The 19,088-nt window shown below is 44.7% G+C and overlaps 1 protein-coding gene and 1 long non-coding RNA gene across 5 annotated transcripts in view; one reads left to right on the top strand and one right to left on the bottom strand.

Annotated features, from left to right (window-relative positions):
- The window catches only part of GLS2 (glutaminase 2), a 55,410-nt gene extending 42,052 nt beyond the window's left edge, over positions 1–13,358 (bottom strand). For 2 of the 4 annotated variants that reach the window (XM_015289390.4, XM_015289391.4), the window contains exons 1-5: positions 12,994–13,328; positions 9,115–9,192; positions 6,895–6,991; positions 6,323–6,444; positions 1,205–1,334 (exon numbers count right to left, since the gene is read on the bottom strand). In XM_015289390.4, the coding sequence (XP_015144876.1) occupies positions 1,205–1,334; positions 6,323–6,444; positions 6,895–6,991; positions 9,115–9,192; positions 12,994–13,310 (744 nt within the window). In that variant the 5' untranslated portion in view covers positions 13,311–13,328. Of the gene's footprint in view, positions 1–1,204; positions 1,335–6,322; positions 6,445–6,894; positions 6,992–9,114; positions 9,193–12,993 lie in introns of all 4 variants that reach the window. The other 2 variants (NM_001395998.1, XM_046943562.1) reach the window with 2 other exon arrangements.
- A 245-nt stretch (positions 13,359–13,603) lies between these two features.
- LOC101747789 lies at positions 13,604–15,463 on the top strand. The gene is made up of 2 exons (XR_212593.5): positions 13,604–13,943; positions 14,940–15,463. It is a non-coding gene; the product is annotated as an uncharacterized LOC101747789 (long non-coding RNA).
- The last annotated feature ends 3,625 nt before the right edge of the window (positions 15,464–19,088 follow it).

The raw sequence follows: 19,088 nt of genomic DNA, 5'->3' as shown, positions 1-19,088 counted from the left end.
AAAGCAAACCTAAAAACTCTCATAAATTGTTATACTGACCAGACCATTACCAAATAAAGAAAATATAAACTTCAGCATTCAGCAAAAGGGCATTATAAAAACAGGAGGGGAATCAACTTGTTACTAAAGTGATAGAACAAGGGGGAATGATTTTAAGCTCAAGGAGGGAAGGTTTTGATTGGATGTCAGGGGTAAGTTCTTCACATAAAGAGTGGTGAGGTGCTGGAACAGGCTGCCTGGAGAGGCTGTGGATGCCCTGTCCCTGGAGGTGTTCAAGGACAGAGTGGATGGGGCCCTGGGCAGCCTGGTCAAGTACGAGATCTGGAGCTTGGTAGCTGTATGGGAACTGTTGAATCACGGCCTGAACCTCTGACTGACCACCTGAGGCGAGCGCTGAATCAGCTGCAGGGGCACAAGTGAATGCAATTTCACCTGAGTGACCAGACCTCCTAGACCCCATTTAAGGGCTGACTCCCAAGGAGGAAGAATGTCTATCTGGAGATTGCTTCCTTTGGAGCCCTTCTGCGAGCCCGGGACACAGGTAAGATCTTTATTTCATTTCTCCTTTGTAACGTGATAATCTCTCTGGTCCAATACCTGTATACCTGTTTGCTGTACAGTGGCCCTACCTGTGGCAGGAGGTTAGAACTTGATGACCCTTGGGGTCCCTTCCAGCCCAAGCCATTCTATGATTCAGCATGTTCTAAGAGCAATCTGTGCCCAATTTTATGGCATATTTAGGATTTTCAAATTAAAAAATTCTAACAAAGTTTGGGGTTTTCAATTAACCACTGAAAACACAGACTTGTATAAACTTTAATTACTAACCACAGTACACTTAACAATCCAAGTTGTGCTACTTCACACAACCGGCAGGTTGTAGGTTAGAAAAACATTACAGATAGCTTTAGTAGCAAGTAATATTGCAGCTTTAAAACTTGGGTAAAATTAAGAAAGACCAACACTATTTTCTGCCTTCAGCCTGACAACTTCAGAAGACTGTTAGAGGTATGGAGCTGCATTTCTATCCTAGTTCACAAGCCACGAGTAAAACTGAACTTCGGCAACTATTTTCACCAAATTAACAGTTTCACATTCTGCTAACAATGTAAAGAAAAGCCCTCTACTTGAAAAAGAACAAACGAATTTGGTTAATATCAAGAATTCTAGAGAAGCTTCAAGTTGAACTTATAAACGACATTACCTTTCCTCCAGATTGTTTTTTAGCACTTTCATATAGTTCATCAATATGTGAAGTAAATGACATAAAATCTGGGATGACAAACTTCCTCCTGAAAGCTTGAGTAAGCAATACAATATTACTTTGCACACACCTGCAGAAAGTCAAAGGAAAAAAATTAGCAGTTGGACAAACCCAACAAAAAGATGACTTATTTAAACAGCATGCAATGGCTTAGTCAGGATTGTCAGTCCCTTCAAAATGTGCCTAAAATAATAGGTCTTTATTAGAAGGAATTTTTCATCCCTATTTTTAAAAGTTATTTATAATTGTTTCAATACATTCACATCTGTGCCATTCCATTTTAAAACTCTTATTTCAAGTTTCAGCTACAGGGTTGTACGGCAAAGTACCATTAATTTCCCTTCAAGCAGGATCTAAACTTGCAAAGGGGGTCCACTAAGCCACCCAGTTCTTTGGACCAACACATGTGAAAGTTGCCTTATCCAGCCCTTGTTCAAAGGAGCGCTAATGAGCAAGAAAGCTGCCAACACACCAAACTGAACAGAGTTGAAAAACACATTTTCTGTTAGAACAGAAAAACTGATAAAGTCCTTGCTAACATCTAAAATAAACAAAAATCAACACTGAAAAGGACTCAAAGTCTCTCACTTCAGACTATCACCATTTTTTATTACATCTTGTCCACACTCTCTAAACATCAGCCCATCGGGGACATTTAAAATCAACGACCTAAAAATGGAAAGGAGGAGAAATAGAGGAAGTGGAGGTTAGGAACAAAAGGTGAGACAAACTGTGCTAAGTGCTATATCTCTGGATAGGGGTGAATGGGAGCAGAAGATGGGAACTGGGAGCTGTTATCACACTGTTAAGGCACAGCTGACAAAGGAGATTAACAGCCCCATCCCAGTGCAAGAAAGAGAAAGGCAGGCTTAACACCAAATTAACACATCTGTTAGCATTCCTACTGCACTTTTTAGTAGCATTCATAAAAGCAGAAGCAGGTTGTTATTTCAGACAGATGAGAACTCAAGATCATGTAGGACTCTACTGGGAAGGAGAACGAACTTCTTCCAATTAAGAGTTATTCATAACAATTAAAGATTACATCACTTCGAACACTACTTCAATAATCCATAGTTAGAAGAATTAGAAGGGTTAGAAGAAACCGGGTCAGAATTAAGTTGCATACAGATGACTGAGCAGACAGAATTATCCTCCTTTTGCACCCCCTTCCTTTTTTAGAAGCTTCACTTTCAGTTTGAACTCCATTGTACTTCAAAGACTTCATTGCAAATTCAGCTGACAACCATCCCAAACACTGGTCTGCCCCTCCTTCTGAGGGAGGGGAAACAGCAGAGAAGTTTCTTGTACACAAATTGGTAATTTGAGAATTGCTCCACCTGTAATAAACTGTTAGTCTACATATTAAAACAGCAGTTTCAGATGGTTTTGTTGTGATTTGTCGTGCTCATCCACTCCCTTTTCACACAGTCAGCCAAAACCCTGCCCATTTTTGTTCCCAGTAGTCTTCCTGCAGGTGGTGCAAGCCCTTTTCAAAAGTAATTAAGAGCAGTGATGGCAGCCACATGTGCAGAAGGAAGAATATACACACACATTAGGTTTAACTCTCAGATACACTTCAGCACATCATCTGTATTACCTAGACAGCATTAGGTACTCTCATTAGAAAAAAATGAAGTTATCTATATCTATTAAAACAGCCCAAGAAGTCAGAGCGTAAGCAACATGACAATAGGAAGGCAGCATGCACTGAAAAACACTCCTCTGATATAACGTTACATTGCAGAAGCAACAGAAAGGGCATTTTTACACTCTCTAATTGACATCAAGTCTCACATAATTCAATTGCTTTAAGCTAGACACTGACTACAGAAATCACTATGCTGGTTAAGGACTTCACTGCATTTCTGTAACTGCCAAGGTCAGCATCTCCTTAATTGAGGAAATTGTATGAATTTAAGCACTAAGCACAGGGGTTCAGTTAATCTAGCCAAGCACTGCTAACAACTACTGCATGGACAAAACAGGGGTCTTAGTGAGCTCCAGTTATGCAGCAGTGATACTTTCAATCAATAGAGGACATTCATCTTGCCAGCCTCTAATATTCTGCAGCTGACGTCTTTTCCCCAGTGGAGCCTGCAGATGTTTTATGTTCCACGTTACCCTTCAGAGAAGAACAGCTAAGGCTCAGAAGAAATGGAGTAGTATGAAAATTTTAAGAACAAAGTAGACTTGATTACATACTGCGTGTATGAAAATTGTTCAAGGTAGGAATGCTAGCTTCCCATCTCAAATCTCAATTAATCCACACTTTTTAATGTCAGCTTAACAATGCCGTTGGGTTGCAATACTATCACATTGCTGTTCACACGAGCAAGAGGTCAAAATAAAGCAAGGTAGAAAAGACAGAAGTATGGTTGGCAAGGACTCTGAATAACCTGCAATTTTGTCTATTACTGGCATGTGATGCAATTGCATGTACTTTATCAGGGATGTGCAATTTAGAGGAATGCACTGGTATTGCACTTTAACAAGCAATTTTCACTCAAGGGTAAACTGGGGACTAAGTTCAATGAACTCCCATCAGAAAGATGGATGAGCAAAGAGAACAGATATCCACAGATGACTCTCTCGTGAATATTTTAGTGACAAGTAAGAAATCATCACATCTGTTTTCCAAAACTGGTTTGTAACTGATTTGCTTCATCCCTGCTAAGGACAAAACTGTCAAGTTCACAACGCATCTCACCTCAACTCAGTGCCCTTCAGCTCCCTGTGTTCCCCACAATGCCCCACAACATATATAGTGGTCCGTAGCATGAAATTTTGATCCTTCTATTTCTTTTGTCATGAAACTTGTTGCATTTATCCCTTCTCTTTAAAATTCTGGCTCCAATTGCTGATTATTGCTTTCCTAAACCAAGTAGATACCTGCTAAAACAAGACACTCTGAGATTGTGGATTCTGAGGAATTGCTAGGCTAGCTATACAGCAGAATGGGATCTTAGCAAATCTTTCAGATTCAAAGGCTGAATTACAAGCACCACGTGAAGCTCGAGTTCCACCTAGGAAGATTGTGCCTGTTAAGCGTTCAATATATTTAGATATTTTAAAAACATATGAACGCAACTTCAGAAAAAAAAAAAAAAAGACGCGTTTATAGTAATATAGCAAAAGTCCTCTACAGTTACTATCAATAGCTTTTTATTTCCTCAAACAAATAGGATGAAAGCATTTATTAATACCTGGGTTAAGTATATCTGATATTAAAGTTTTCCCCAGGATTTGCTGCCCAGATTTAGAGAGCAGCACAGCTGTTCCACAGGAAATAGATAAGCCTGTTTGAGATCCAGTAACAGATGCTTAGAACGGAACAGACCCAGATTGCTGCTTCCCACCAGCAGATCAGAGGAGATTTGGCCAGCAAGACCACAATTCCAGGTCAACAAAACAGGACAGGTGGTACCTTGTGACAAAGAGTAAGTCTAAAAAGCAAAGTTAATACTTTTTAAAAGTATTACTCTTTTAAAAAAGAATGAAGCTTAAACTCATAACTGTTAATGAATAGCCACCATCTCACTCAAGTTTGCACCCTTCTCAAAACAACTCCATTATGCCTTTCCCCTTTTAGCCATACACACTGATCAACATATCACTAGCTAATTTGTTTAGCAGCTTAGATTTTATCTACACCCTTTATTAAGTAGTACCATAGTTAGGGTACCAAAACATAAAGCTAACTGGAATGCTGCACCATTTTCAGCATGCAGACTTTTCTCAGTGATGTATCAAGCTACACAGAAAGACCTATGTTACATTGATGCAACACAAACACCTGCTTCAAGAAAATTATCAAGCCTTCTGGCTGGAACCGGGGCATCCAGTCTTCACTTTCAGAACCTCTGAGGACAGAAGACAAAATACTGGAATTGTTCTGACTGCAACATGGCAATTTCCTTCAAATTTTTGTTTAAGATGGAGAACACCAAAAAGCCTGAATTCTTCAAAATAATGCAAAGCAAGTCAAATTGCAATCTAGTAAAACCAGTAAAAAGGTGTTAAAACTTTTGTCACAATGATAGATAGCACAGATGTGCGACCCAAAATACTTCACAGATAATTTGGACTGGGCTTAATTGATTTAGTCATGTTTATGCTATCATCATTCCCCATAATTTCTCCTTGATGCACATGTGTACAAGGAGTGCTAGTTCTCAATTATCTACCTGCGTGGGTATATATACCCACATATTCATATTGATACCTGTACACACACATCAAATTAACAGAAGGAACACAATCCACCATTAACTTCAATACTACAAAAAAATGCTTGCACAGAACAGAAATGTATCATTTTGAAAGAAGTAAGCTCTTAATGAAGGAAGGAACTTTTAGGTACTGCATCATTTACCCTCCACATGGAAGAAAAATGGACTCAAAAATAGACTACAAACTTCACTTCGAGATTTAAGAGCACCTGAAGTTATCATCTTTTGGCACACAAAAGCCATTACTAGGAGAGTGCCTGGAAGGAACCAAAGACAAGCTGAACAGTGCTTACATTGTTCAGCTAAATGACCACAAACTTCTCTTAAACTATCACTAAAATAAGGCACATAAATTTTTTCCAAAACAGATCAAAGCAGTGTCTACAGCTCTCATCTCTGTATGGCAGAGTGAAATTCAGCTTTGCTATTTTTCATATATTCACATAGAATTATCTACACATATGCTCTGATCTCAGTACCAAAATGCTCTGAACTACACAGAAGCAGCTGCCTGGACTTCAGATTAAAAGCAGAAAGGGAGAAGATATACATACTCACTGAAAACAACCCACATTGCATCCATTTATTTGGCATCTGATTAAGATCTGCAGGATGGGGTCAGGTACACATGCAGGTAATGCTGATACATTAAGCATTGATGAGTATTACAACATCTGCCCACTGTATAAAGCCACAGAAGAAGCTTGTGCTTGGACCCCTTTCTACTACACAACTACATACTGTCGGTCTCTCCCAAGACAGATGTCAGTAACACACACAGAACATTCATTCAGAGTTGTACAGTAACACTGACAAGAAAGCTTACTTTTTAAAAAGGTCTTTGTCCAGCATAACACCATCAGAAGTTGTTTGAAGGGTCAGTCTTAACATATCCATGCACTCTTTCAACCTGGGATCCGACGTACGTAATCCTGTAGATTTGAGTGCCTACCACATTAAGACAGTAATTACTAAAATGAGAATGTATGCTATTACAAAGATCTCTGATGTTCAGTCTCATTTATTAATGTAAAAACTATCTGCCATGGCACCATCAACATGAAGATATTCAAGATATAGGTTCAAGGGCTGCTATGGTTTGGATCAAAATTCACAGTGCTCCAACTGCATTTTCTCTCAGTGGAAACACCACTGAGCCATGTCACAGACACAGAAGCTTTGAAGCATATTCTCTTGTACCGCAAATAAATGAATAACAGCACGAGAGCTCTCATTCAATTACACAGATAGCATTGGGGAAGGGTAAAAGTTATGTTCCCTGTTGCAGCAACCCACTTATAACATAAATTCCTTCATTTATATTCCTGCATCCAGAATGTAAAAAAAACACCTTGAGGCAGTTAGTTTTCATACAGCACCCAGGAACAGTAAACTTACAGTTATGAATTTATGCACTGGTATTTTCTCTTGTCCTTCTGCAATAGTGTAGAAGAGCAGATCTTCCAAGCTAGGAAGGAGACCTTGCTTCACTTTACTAAAAACAAAAAACACACACATACACAGATCAGTTCAGTGATTATTTCTGTTTATATGTCTGCATTATTCACAAGGAAACACGTTTTAACTACCAATGTAACTACTGCTATTAATTTCAAACTTTTTTTTTTTTTTGAATCACTGATCAGGGTTTAATTCAGCTTAAAGTAGGAAAAACTGTGACACTAGAGGCATACACACGATGCTTTTAGAAACATTTTTAACACACATTTTTACTGACAAATTTCTTTTTAAGATTGTACTTAGAAATTCTTTGGGGCAGATTCATTTTATTTCCCTTTACTTGATGCTACAGAGGACAGAAGTGCTACTTGCATAGAGGATACAAAATGACTCAGACTCCAAGACCTGCATGCCTTGTAACAGAGCTCAAATTGCAGACTGATCCAAGAGTTTCACAAACAAGAGAAGGCAAGAGGTGATGCACACATATTATTTTCCTCAAAATAATCCTATTTTTAGGAACTCCCGGGAATGCCCCATCCTTCTGGAAGCTTATGTAGGCCACGTCAGTTGCAGTGAAAGCAAATGAAGCCATCTGCAGCGTAATCCACTAACAGGAACTATCTCAGGCACCAGAAGCAGCAATGCAGACAGTGTCAGTTTCATGCAATACAGATAAATCTTCAAACAGTCAGTATGTTTATCAATACCATACAGCGGCCCTCCTATTCTCCCATGTGTTAATTACCAAATGTATTTCTTGTACATCTGTACTGGTTCCTAACCTAGCTCTCCATTTTAAGCGAGACATGAAGGAAAGCTATCAGATTCCTCCCAGAAAAGCATGTTGTAACACAGAGCTGCCTCTAGCTCACAGCTTCTCCCTGCTGTGACACCGCACAGCACCCCTGCAATAGGTCGCAGCACAAGGCTGAGTCAATCCCTTGGCTTCCTGTGAGCCCTGCTCTGTAACGTGCAGCTGGAAGGCTGCTCTAGGAACCGTGTGCTCCCAAAGGGCTACAGGCAACGGCAGCCAAGGGCTCCACACCTTTCCTTTCAGTACCCTCAAGTGTTGACGTCAGTTTCAGCACAGCCAGTGAAGTGTGTTGATGCTTCACGAGCAAAAAGAAAAAACAAGATCCCCAGTAAAGAAAGAAGGGAAATGCAGAGTATGCAGTCTCACAATATGTTAGCCATTAATTTTAAAGCTCAATCCTATAATCTAATAACATTGCTGCTATGCTATGATACGTACAAGTTGTTGCTTGAAACTTACTACCTAGAAGCAGATAATTCTGCGGCATTTTCTCTACTTCTACAGCTGTATGCACATGCACACAAGAAACAAGTGGAATCCCTGCTCCAGAGAGCCTTCCTGGGATCAATGGCCCCTCACAGCACAGTGAGGCTGCCTGCAGGGCTGGGAGCTGCAGAAAGCAGCCCTGCAGTGGAGTGCAGAATGTGGGTGGCCGACGCAGCCCTGCAGATGGGTGCTACGCCTCCCTCTCCTCCCAGCACTCACTTAATGTAGTTCAACAACAGGTCACACTCATGATTCATTATTTTTAATAAAAACCTGATTATCTCCATATACCCTCTTAAACATACGGCAACCCTTTGGTTGCACTCGCCTCCCCCCTTTCCTCTGAACTAGCAGTTAGAACCAGGAGTAAAAACCTCACTCTCATTTTCCAATGTAATACGCTGTACTTCCATACTCCGAACAGAAGACAGCTTTGTAAGCCTACAGAACTCTCGTTGTGTTCCAGCCTGCATTTTTTTAAAAGCAGTGGTGGCTGAGTAATGCACAGACAGCCTGGCAACTCAACCGAGGCGGGCACTAACAGCTACCTCAAGCAAACACCCTTTTTCCTAAAGAAAATTCACGTCTTCCACGCAGCACACTGCACTGCTCATCTTTTGAGAGCAGGACGTCCAGACCCAGCTGGCAAAACCAAACCAACCCACATGCAGATCAAACTCTCCTCCTGCAGCAGCACTGCAGCTTAGTAGCTATCTACTGGTTTTGAGCCATGCAGGGTTACAGAGCCACTTTACTGCCCTGCGCTTCACCCACGCACACAGAGCATTTAACTCAGCTCAGCGCTGAGAGCTACTTGATATTTTACACAATATCTGTGCAACAAGACTTGTTACCGGCCCGATGGAGCTCTAGGAGAGGAAAACTCCCTGTTCGACTTGGACTCAGGATTACTCCAAACACAGGACTCCTCTCTGGAAGATTGCAGAAAAACAGACAAAAGCTTTAGACACGCAACCAAGATTTTTATCTGCTTTTTTCCATCTGTTGAAGAGAGATGCAGCTTTCACAGTGCAAAGTGAAATAGTTTCCCTATCTTTCACATCTGCTGCTGTTCAACATCGGGTCAGTCAGCTCAATTTAACAATGGTTCTGCACCAACTGCCAACGCAAAGAGGACGGCACTCAATATATTTACAGAAAATTGCTCTGTGTCAAACAGTCTGTCTTTTGATAAAGTTTATCGTTTAAACAGAGGTGGAAAGGCTTGCTCTGCAGTTTGTCAGGTCACTGATGGCAGTAACCCATGTTTGCTCTACCTAAAAGCTGTATTTTGGCACTGTGAGCACACTTAGCAAGATAGCGTTGTTCAGCGTGGGTTGGAAAGAGCCACGTTTTTCACATCAAGGGAACAGCCAGACTACAGTGGAAATTCCACTTCGTTCCATTATGTCAATAATGGCTTGATAAATTAAAAAAAAAAAAAAAGGAAATAACCCAAACTAGAGGTACAATTAGCCTTCTCCAGCAGTACTGCAACCTGTGAGCTAGATAGAATGCCACAGTTTGCTCCACGCTGTTCCTTACGTATCAAGATAAACAGAACGCATGACTTCCAAAAACAAGGCCTTCACAGTCCCTACTCCTCCCCCAGTTTTCCCTTCTGTATCAGTACAGTGCTTATTCCAGACTATGCAGGGGATTTTATTCTAACAGAAGTTGAACTGTGATTCTAACCAAGAGGTTAAATACCAAATATGGTGCCTGATTTCTCATTTCAGTGCCTTCAAACAGCTGGACAGTGGTTACCATCTCATTTCACACAGGCAGAGCAACAAAAAAAGCAAGGAGCCATTCTCCTAGAGAAACATTCCTACCTCCAGGCATAACCAGCACAATGCAGAATGGGATGTGCAGAACCAAAAATGATACGAAGTTATATTAAGGCTACTCGTGGATCGCACACTACTAACCAGAACACACAAGTGAAAGCTGCCAGGGCTGCCATCTGTAGCTCAATACAAAGCCTGCAGAAGCGAGTAGTAGCTGCTGTCCAGTTGGACACCGAGCCCAACAGCAGCAGCAGGGAACCATTTACCCAAGAGCTCAGAAGACCCAGAGAAAGCATAACCTTCAGGTCAAAGATGGGCACATCTGAGTAGATGTCAAAGTGCTCCTGGTGAAACCAAGAATTGTTGCTTCAAACTCTTACTCTGAGAAGCTTGGGTTGAATGAAAACTCTCAACAGTTTGATGCACCTGCTTAGCTGAGCACAAGATGAATCGCTGTCTGATTAATGTTCAGTGATTCCACTGGAATCCGGCCTGAGTATGAAAGCAAAACAAATTCAGAAAGTTATCTCTAGAATTCACCCCTGGCCTTGAAAAGGAGCGCTAGTACTGTCTTGTGATTCTAAGGGAAAAACATTAAAATGATAACAACTCTTCTGTTTTGCTTTGCTGGATTCTATATGCTTATATCAGCACAACTGTAAGTCAGCTATGCTTCAAAATTCACCGTCTTGCTCCTCCCCCTCACCTTACTGCATGTCCACACAATTCAGAAGTAGCTTATACTAAGGTGAACTATATGTGATCCTATTACTGTCCAGTATAAAATGCAAGAAGGAAAATGCAGCTAGACTGAAAACAGAAGTAGAGACTATCTCATGTTACATGAGAACGTATCTGGATCATTTAGGACTGCACTTGGACACTGTGTTTTAAACACTTAAGCATGAAGCAATGATTACTTTCTAATCCACAACCTTCAGTCATCAGAATTACCAGTCTATGGGTGCTTCCTCAGCTTAACCTCAGATATTTCTTCTTCCCAAAATGTACCTAGTCGCAGGTGAGGCCGCAGAGCGACAGCACTTGCTGCCCTCCAGATGGACCCCCTCCACCCACCAGCTCAGCACAGCAGCCCTTGCACTGCTGGATGGCACCACATTGCAGCCAGCAGAGCGCAGCCTGCACTCACCCAGGCCAGCTGATAGCCCAGAAACCAGTCTGCTGAAACACACTTCTTCTGCACCCTACACTGTCTTAACATAGCAAAGATTTCCACGTGTAAGGTACCACGTACAAATGCTTAAGTAAAACGTTTGCAATCCCATAGAAGAATTAGAATGAGTGGGCCATCAGGAATTCCTGCCCAACTTGAACTGCAAAGAAACAGTTTCCAGTTTTGTACTTGTTTATAACTACATACTGTAGGTTTCATGCAATTGTTCTTTGCTCACTGTGCAGGAATGCTCAAAGCACAACTATCTGACTTTCACATACTTTTGTCAAAGGCCAAATATGTGAGAACTGTTTAACTGGTTTGTGACTACGCAGTCTCCCCACGCGTGTCAGAAATTCCACGGCTCCCCTAAATGACGCTGATTAGCAGGAGCTGTTCTAAAAGCTCAGTTTAAGGAAACGTTACCTCTTTGAAAAACCACCTCTGCAACCACCACAGCTGCCATACTGGGGCTTTTTTTCTGTATGTTTTTGATGGCAATGTCTGTGTTTCTCACTGAAAGTGGAAGTAAGTCTTGAGGCCACGCCTACCTGAGGCACAGCCAGAAATATTTTTTGCTCCCAAACATTACACGTAGAGCTAATTCACACAGGAGGCTAAATGATGAAAGATAGTATAACGACAATAATATATCAATGCACATTACGTCTTATAAGGTTCTCTAACCCAATGCACATGCATGATCAAAGAGCCTGCTAGCTGAATTACAAGCAACACCTTCACATGCAGCCCATATCTCAATGCAGAAGAGATTTGGCCCAATCCCAGCAGCTCGGACATTTGGTGGAATGAGAGGGAAAAGACCAAGGAAGCTTCTCCCCCTGCCCACAGGCCGAAGGAGCACAAGTTCACACGAAAACCCCTCTCCAAAGGACAGCTATGGGCAAGCCAAGAGCTGCAGCTCCTGCCTCACCTCGTGGAATCTCTTCTGACTTCCTCTTAGCATGAGGCTAATGGAGGCATGGCTGCACATTAAAGCCAGGCACTCTTTCCTCCTCTCGCTTCCTCTCTGCCTTCTCTTCATCTAGATAAGAGGTGTGGCAAAGCCGGGGAAAGGAGGCTGGCATTAGGTTTTAACTAGGCCACCCCAGAGGTAGCACTGAGAAGATGCATAGGCCACCTAGGAGACAGGAGAGGGGCATGTTCCAAGCACACCCAGAGGAAATGTATCTGCATGAGGCCTGCAGTTATCTGTCCAAGCTGGGAAAGGCTCAGCACGCTGAGCTCAGCCCGCGTTCAAAAAACCAAAGCGGATGGGTGCGGGGGATGAACGGGGCTCCTACAAGAACTGCCTAAGGCCAAGAACCAGCAGGGCAGAGCTCTGAGGAGCCGGCGGCACCCAACGTGCTCCGGAACCGCCTCAGGCCGTGGGCGAGGGCCCCGCGCCGGGCTCCGCTCGGGGGCACCCGCGACACTAGGCGCACCGCCGCCTCCGCGCCCGCGGGTGGATGTCTTCCATCATTAACGTGAGATGACACAGACATAATTCTTTCGAGAAAACAAACAATAAATAAATGAAATCCCCACGGCACAGCCCCCGCCAGCCGTCCTGCGGCAGCACCCGGGGCCCGCCCGGCACCGCGCTTCACCGTCCCGCCCGGCATTTCCTCCCCCGGGTCGCCCGCATCGGGCCCAGCACCGCCCGCAGCCCCGCACCTGCCGGGCGCCGCCCGCCCCTCCCGCTCCGCCCGCGTGTGAGGCCGCGGGCGCTCACATGGCGCCGCGGCCGCCGCCCCGCCCGCACTCACTTCTCCCCCCCGCCGCCGCCTCCGGCCAGCTCCTTGTCGCCGCTGCCGTGGTTGTTATTGCGGCCGCCGTCGGGGGGTTCGCTGGGGGCCGCCGGCTGCTGGGCCCCCTTCCCCGGCTCCTCCAGGGCGCCCTCAGAGCGGGTGCACAGACCCCGCGCCGGGCCCGGACCGCGGCGAGTAGCGGGGCCGGCACCCAGGGCGGCGAGCTGCGGCGGGAGGCGCCTGGAGCCGGAGCCGGGCCCGCCGCCGCCGGCCGCCCCCGGCGGGCCGAGCAGCAGCAGCTCCCGCAACAGCGCCGCCCGCCACAGCCGCATCATGCTGCACCTCCGCCGACTGCCCGGCCGCCGGCCCGCCGCGCCGCTCGCGGCCCGCCGCGCCCGCCCCCTCGCTCGCCGATTGGCCGCCGCGGCCTAACTGTCAGGCAGGCGGCGCGATCGTTGGCTGGGCGGGCCGCCACTCCCGGCGCGAGACGAGCCGCCCCCGAGGCGCGGAGGGAGGTGGGCGAGGACGCGGGGTGGTGACTCCCTCGCGCCGAGGGGAGCGGCGGGCCGGCGGCGCGTGGCGGGGCCGGGACCGCCCCGAGGTCGGCCCGCCCCTTCCCATTCCCCCTCTCGCCGCCTCCATTTTCTGAGGAGGAAAGTATGAGTGGTTGCCGGTCCCGCGGCGGGGAAGGGGTGAGAGGCTGGGCCGGCACCTGCGCGGCGGCGCCGGGAGCGCCTGGGGCTCCCTGCGGCCCGGGATGTGCCGTGCGGGGCTCCGGCCTGCCAGGTTGCCATGGAGACGACCATTTCTACTCGTCGCTTCTCACGTCGGCGGGCGAGGGCGCCGCCGCCTGCCGGGAGACAAAGGGATGGGAGCGACGCCTCGAGGGGAGGACCCGTCCCCGTGCTGCGGCAGAACGCTGTCCCCGGCGCGCGGCCTGCGCTGGATTCCCTGCGCGTGTCATCAAAGTGCGTAGCGCTGTGCTCCGCAGAAATTACACCGAGCCAGGCTGAAACGGAGCACCTGCACCCCCAGCTCGCCCTCCGTGCCCTCACGCGCAGAACCTGTGCTTGGGCACATCCCAAGGCCTTAAGCTGAAAGTTTCCGTGCAAAAATGCAAATAGTTTCCGATTTCTGAGTCTGCTATTGCTAAATTTCCTTCCAAACAATTGACCAATGCCCCCATCCCTGGAGGTGTTCAAGGCCAGGTCAGGCAGGGCCGTGGGAGCCCGTGGCATTCCTTCCCACAGCACTGGGGCTTGGAGCGAGATAGGTGATCTCTGAGGTCCCTTCCAACCCAAGCTGCTATACGATTCTATGATTTCTTTTGGTATCTTTCCTATATTTGGGGTCTGGGGAGTTGGAGTTCCAGGTTAAATGGGTCTTGCTGCAAACTTCCACTGTAACAATGCTGATATTTTTATGTCCTCTACCCCCCATGCTGAAAGTTTCAGCTATCGAGGCACAATACAATTTCTCTTAAAAAACAGTGGAACAGAGGGGATTTGTTAGTTGTTTTCCAGGCAGCCTGAGCTTTGGACAATGGCTGTAAATACACGTTCAGAATAGCCTTTGCTTACACTTACACTCTCTGCTAATAAAGCATCACAGCAGCCATGGGAATCTTTGGAGGCAGATATAAAGATAGCTGATAGTTTATGCCTATAAAATGAGCCTTGGCTCACGGGTGCTTTTCCTTCCCCTGAACAAGGAAACTCAAAATAGCAGTGTGGGATGTGCAATCCTGTACTACAATTATTCCACATACAGAAATACAAAGTGCCTGCAGTTCTCACATATTTATTGTTACCTGTTGCGTTTTCTGGAACTAATGCTATATTTCCATTTGCTAAGACTTGCTGGCAAGCTGATAACTTCCATCCCACTTCCCAGTACTAACATTTTTAACATTCCTCATTGCACAGTCAGAAGTATCTCAACTACGTTTTCCTTTCTTTTTGCAGGAGCTCCGGCTCCAAGCGCAGACAGCAAGTACGTGTCCCTGATGTGCATGTGGCCGCTAAGGAAACACACAGCCCTGCAGACCCTCCCAGGGCTCCCCACTGATTTGCCTTGCCAAGGTGATACTTGTGGTGCAACAGCTGCACTCTTTCACACGCCAGCTGTTTAGCAACTGACCTGATTGAAAATCCCTTCTAATTTGACTCCTGTACTGTAATGGGAAGAAGAGGAAGAACAGAAAATGCAACAATCTGGATCTTTCCTTTCAGTGCTCCGGTTTCTACTCAGAACATTACATGTAAGATTGTGGGAGGGACAGAAAAAGTACTACATTGGCAAAAATAGTTGCCTCTCATAACAGTACCCTGTGTTACGCATTCTTGACCCTGCGTGAACTCTTTTACTCATTTCCTTTTTCTACTTTGTATGCTATCGCCTTGTTCCTCTACTTAACCTTTTACTATCAGCTTCACATCAGTAATCTCCCAGTGGAAGAGTTCCTCAATAAAGGTTCTCTTAAAACTCACTTCAGGAAATGAATTCTCACCTTATCTCCCTGGAAATTTCCTTGTATGTGTTTCAGCTCCCCAGGGCAGAGAAGACAAGTTGCCCGGCGCATGAAACTAGAAATACAATTCGGGAACAGTGCAAATGATAAATATAGTTTCAGATTCACAAAGGTCAAGGGTAATAGTGACTCATTCCCTATTCTGAAAACTTTTGCTGCATATTTCAGGCCATCACCACAGGCTCTCGCTATTACTAAGCACATGAAGACTCACATGGAGATTCTCTCCCCTCTTGCCAAAGGCACCAGTATGTCAGAGAATCTTAATTTCAAGATGGTTTTCCTTACTTTTAAATGAGGCCCCAAGAAACATAGAAGAGAGTGCATCAGAAATACGGCAATTTATTGTAAAAAGTGATATATGTAAAACCTATCAAGCTGCCTCTGGTTTTTGTTTTGATCCCACATCTCAGTGAAATCCCCTTTTGACTTCCCTCTTGAACAGCATGATACTGTCTTTTTGAAAACAGAAGACAGGCTGTGATGACAAGTTGCTTCAGTAAAAAAATAAAAATAAAGAATTGTTCTTTTAAATGGACATTATTTTGAAGTATTTTCCCTAAGCTGTACTGTAGCCAAGTATGTGTAGTCTATCCCTCTCAAAATAATCCATGTTTCAGAGGTTTTTCTTTCTAAAAGAAGTATAGCAGCATTAATCTTCTAGGAGAAAGGGCCCTGAAAAGCAGGTGGAAAGAGGTCTTCCCAGTTCAAGCACATCCACTGATAACAGCTTTCAGGAAGGTTAAATCCTCCCATCAGATCTGCAGGGCAGATCTCAGATAAGCAGCAGAAATTAAGGATTATCTTGACTACACCACAAACTGTTTACTTTGCTATTTTAAATGGTTATGTTGACTCTATTTCATTTGTTCCTGGGTAATGCTTTCCACGGGAGAACTGAGGACCAGACACCCCAATCTTGACTCTATTTGAGTATTCCTATTCATTCTAGCAGCAAACCCTAAGAGTAATTTTCCTCATTTGTGAAGCTAACATGGCATACATTTGGATAACATTTTGGTATGGTTCAAAGGAAAGGTGCTTAGCCACAGGAAGCGTTTCCTGTTGGTTGTACTGTGAGGGTACGACACAGCCTCCTCGGAGCAGAGGACAAGCAGTAAATAAAGTTACTATTTAATTAAAGAAAACAGTTGTTCAAACGTTCAGACATTAGCTCAGAAATCCAACGAGGAGGAAAAAGTTCAGAGGAGTAATTTACCTGGAAGGTAAGAGCTGAGAGAGTGACTTCAAGTGACAAGCAATAGCAAAAATCTGAAATTATCTCCCCAGCATGAAGCACAGTAACAACGCCATAGCTTATTTCTCATTCTGCAAATTCCAGGTTAAGTAATGCAGTGAGGAATCAATTCAAAGGAAAGCAACAGAAATATTCGGAGGATTTGCTGAGACTGACATACAGAGAGACTGAAGGGACCAGAGGCATTCCTAGCATGGCTAAGAGACAGCATATGAAGTTCTTTCAGGGTAGATGACAGAGTAAGCAGCAAAGTGGGTTTCTTGACGATTATCTGCCAAGATTGATGTGAAGGTGTGGGGTGAAATCAAAGAAATGTGTAAAAGCCATAGAATTGCCATATGATTTTGATTAAACTGGGAAGAAGGTGCTTAAAATACAAAGATAAATCTTAACAAAACTATAACATGTAAAATGTTTCTCTTTTGCCCCATTTCCTAACCTGCATACCAGGGAAGATCATCTGTTAGCCAGTCTTCTCCGCTTCTCTGTTTGTTAATCCGTTTCTTTTCCTTGTAGCACTAGTGAGACAGCACTGTCACTTGACATGCACATTGGTGGTTGTGGTGCTTTTCAAATGCAAAATGCTTCTCACATCAGAGGATTCACCTTTGGAGACCAATAGCTTACCTTCAAGGAAGCGTCCCTTGATGCCTCCAACACACCGCATATTATTTGCCCTATAATATACCCAAATCATAACATTACAAAATCCATCCACTCGATCCACAGCTACATTACATGCTTAACCCCAGTGACTCCTGCCAAGCTGCAGTCCAGCTCTTGACATCAGAGCAGGCAGAGCATGGGAGCAAACCTTGACCTTCTCCTCCTGGACCTGATCCTCAACTGCTAATGCTGTGCTAGCAAATCTAGCAACAGTACCATGCGGCATGTAGCGTGCCACTGGACTCCAACCACCTTTAGTATTTGGACAGGGACTTTTGAACAGTTCCACAGTGATAGGTCAGTGGCAACTGCTGGTTTGAGAAACTGGCTGCAAAGGTGTCTTTAAAAACAAAAAATAGAATTACCAAGGTTGTAAAGTAGCCTGGATTAAGCAGCTGGTTTTGGTAATAGCGTTCTTAGTGGTTAAGTGTGTGTGCATTCATCTTAACTCACAAGATGACAAACATTCGAAATTCTCCTAAGTGAATTCTGGTGCATTTGATACATTTGTGAAAGCAGAAGGTTTGTGCTTTAGAGGTAACCGCTGTCACAGAGCATCTTCCCATCATCTTAACTACTCCATAGCACTCCGTCTTCTCATACACAGCTTGGAAATATGCACAAGAAAAGACTCTGCTTTTTAAAGTGTATTTTTAGTCCTCAGCATAGTTTCCATAGCAGTATCAGACCCAATTATGTGGGCTTCTGCCTTGCCTGTCTGGGCTGCACTTTGGAAATTGAGAGTGTTTCAGGCACCGTTACCTTGGGAGGCAAAGCCACTCCTTCCCACACACATGCCACAGCCCTTCACAGCGCTGCTCAGGCAGAGATTTAATCAGGTCAAGGGAAGCGGTTCAGGCTCAACACTGAAAAACAGCAGATCTCCTCCTTTGGAAATAGGAGTTTCACACCACGCATCAGTGAAACATCTGAAGAGCCCTGGGTAGGACATGGCGCTGTGTGACTCAATGGAAGAGCAGCAACCCAGAGCTTTTGATAACTTTGTTTCCCTTTCTACACTTGGCCTTGCACTACAGGAAGGGGATGCTGTTGGACTTCACAGCCTTCCTGTCCCAGGCCATTTTTAAATGATGACCAAGTGCTGGGATGTTTTGAGTATTTAGATAAAGTTTCATCGAGTGGCTCGGTCAACAGGGTGAGCTGCGGGCAGTTAGATAACCTCACGAGAAAGCATGGAGCCGAGTCTCCTGCCTGTCTGTATAACACGATTGTACTGACCTCAGGAGGAAACATAAGCAGCTCTGGAACTGCTAGCATAGCCCTTATTCTTTCACATCCTCACACGTGAAATAACCTTAAAATCCCCAACAGTTGTCACTCATTCAAGACATCCTGGGCCTGATTTGAGAACATAGCTAGCGTAGCTTCCCAGGAGCCCATCTGAAACTAGTTTCTATCTCCAGTCTCTTTGTTGTATGTGCTACCTTATCCTATCCTCTCGTTAGATACCCGAGGATGCAAAATACAGGTCAGGAGAGCAGTGGGACTTCTGAGAAATGAAAGCCAGGCCACCTTAGGATATTGCAGCTAGAAGAGGACTGTGGGAGAACACATGCAAAAATGAACAGTGTTGTGTATTTGGGGCCAAAAGGCTCACAGAGCTGACACACACATGCACTGAGAACATCACCCAGCCAC

The sequence above is a fragment of the Gallus gallus genome, chromosome 7 (genome assembly GCF_016699485.2).
Source record: "Gallus gallus isolate bGalGal1 chromosome 7, bGalGal1.mat.broiler.GRCg7b, whole genome shotgun sequence".
Lineage (NCBI taxonomy): Eukaryota > Metazoa > Chordata > Aves > Galliformes > Phasianidae > Gallus > Gallus gallus.
Note: the sequence above shows the minus strand (reverse complement) of the source record. Positions and strands in the feature narration are given on the sequence as shown.